The sequence below is a fragment of the Pistacia vera genome, unplaced genomic scaffold, assembly GCF_008641045.1.
Source record: "Pistacia vera cultivar Batoury unplaced genomic scaffold, PisVer_v2 Contig1180, whole genome shotgun sequence".
Taxonomy (NCBI): domain Eukaryota; kingdom Viridiplantae; phylum Streptophyta; class Magnoliopsida; order Sapindales; family Anacardiaceae; genus Pistacia; species Pistacia vera.
In genome coordinates, this window is record NW_022195227.1 from 61,209 (window position 1) to 63,394 (window position 2,186).

The 2,186-nt window shown below is 38.3% G+C and overlaps 1 protein-coding gene across 1 annotated transcript; it reads left to right on the forward strand.

Annotated features, from left to right (window-relative positions):
• Window positions 1–234: 234 nt before the first annotated feature.
• Window positions 235–2,186, forward strand: LOC116110554 (UPF0481 protein At3g47200-like). Its single transcript, XM_031396764.1, has 2 exons — window positions 235–461; window positions 651–2,186. Exon 2 carries the CDS (start codon window positions 707–709, stop codon window positions 2,006–2,008), a length of 1,302 nt encoding a protein of 433 aa, XP_031252624.1. The 5' UTR covers window positions 235–461; window positions 651–706; the 3' UTR covers window positions 2,009–2,186.

A 2,186-nucleotide genomic window follows, 5' to 3' on the forward strand; every position in this document is an offset into this window, starting at 1 on the left:
GGAATGTGTTATAAAACAAGGGTAGTTTAATCTTTGAAGTTTGAACAATAGATTTGGTTTAGATTTGGACGACAGATTTTAGTACATGGGCCGTCAACTTTAGTGGGGTATTATATAATTTATATTTACCTTTTGCGAGCCTGTGGGTTGTCATTGTTAATTTTCGAAACCTTTTGGTTTCTTTAAAAACCTGAAGGGTGTTAAATGTTAATGTAATATTCCTCAAACTTCATATCCAATTTCGGAATCCGATTGTGCGATCCCCAGGAAGATTTGTCACATTTGTATGGCCAAAACACACCATATTTACAGTATCAATCACTTAACCACGAAAACCTACTTCTGTCGTCATCTTTTTGCCTAAACTTGATTGGTTGTGAAAAACATTACTGCAGGTTGCCCAAGGCAGACATCAGGTGATTAACATCGACCCCGGACACTAACAACTTTGATAAACACCGGTAAGTGAACACTCCAGAGTTCTCATTCTGCTTCAATATAAGAGATTAAGTTTTATGAATCTGTCATCATCGAAGTTCCAGAATTACCGAAGCTCTCGAGGTTAATAAATATTTAATTAATATATATTAGAACCTGTTTGACCAAGTGGTCTTCTATTTTTCATTTATTTTCATGTTCCTTGTGAACAGAATCGTGCCTAAAGATACATTTAAAGAGGCAAGGCTGCTGGGAAAGCTGACAGAAAATGAAGACTATTGTTATGGCAAGCCGGAGTTCAAAGGATCACATTACCATTAATACTGAATCTTTAGCATCCTCCTTTGAGAATATAATGGCGGATAACCTCTTCATGTCACCCAATTGTTGTATCTTCAGAACCCCAAAAATACTCCTCAGGCACAACGAAAAAGCATATCACCCCAATGCATTTTCAATTGGGCCCTTTCATCATGAAACAGAACAATTGAAACCCACAGAAAAAATCAAATTGAAGTATTTGCAAGGCATCCTCCAACGATCCCTACGGCCAAAGGAAAGATTGAGGCAGCTGATTGAAGCCATCAGGGTTGTCCAAGTAGAAGCCCGTGAGTATTATGCAGGTCCAGTTACGTTAAATGTTGAAGAATTCGTAAAAATTATGGTGCTTGATGGTTGCTTCATTATTGAGCTGCTCCGCAAAGATGCAGACGAGGTAGCAAAAGATCCAGATGACCCCATATTTACCATGTCTTGTTTACAAGAATTTTTAAACCATGACCTGATTTTGCTAGAAAATCAAATTCCTTGGCTGGTGCTCGATTGTTTGTTTAACTTGAGCATGCCTCCAGGAGGAGGCAAGTCCCTAATTCAACTAACCCTTGATTTCTTCGCCAACATATTTTCATCCTCTAAACCTTCTATAACACCAGACCAGTTCAATGACCTTAAAATCATGCATATTCTTGACCTATTGAGGCATTCATTGCTTTTGCCATTCAGAAACGACGAACCGGATGAAAAGCATTTGGGATGGCAGCCCTTCCCGTGTGCCAAAAGTTTGAAAGATGCTGGAATCAAATTCAAGAGAGTATCTTCTAGTAGCATTTTGGATATAACATTTAGCAATGGGGTTCTTGAGATCCCACCTCTGTTACTTCAGGAAACTACAGAATCAATCTTGCGGAATCTGATCAGCTTCGAGCAATGCTACCCGAATTGCCCGCCAAGAATCACTTCGTATGCAAAACTCATGGATTACCTCATTGACACCACTAAGGACATGGAGATACTTTGTGAGAATGATATTTTTGATAACTGGTTGAATCTTGAGGACGCCACTCAATTCTTCAACCAGTTATACACTGATGCTTATGTGAAGAAATTCTATTACCATGAACTTTGCCGTCAAGTGAACTCCTACTGCAAACAATTCTGGCCTAGATGGCGCTTCTTTTACGTGCACAACTACTTTGGCAAGCCCTGGGCTGTCACTGCTCAGATTGTTGTTGCTATCTTCTTGGTTTTCGCCTTCTTACATACCTATTATACCATTAAAAATGATGATTGACTGTTTGGTTGACTTCCATTAATTTGCTTTGTATTTCAGTTGTATTTGTTTGATTAGAAATACGTTTTACTTGGTAAACTTAATTAGTTGTTGAGCTAGAGCTGGCTTTGTATGAACAAAATCTGATTTTGTTTTTGTTTGTTTGTTTGTGAAACAAGTGTGAATGGGTTTGTTGTTA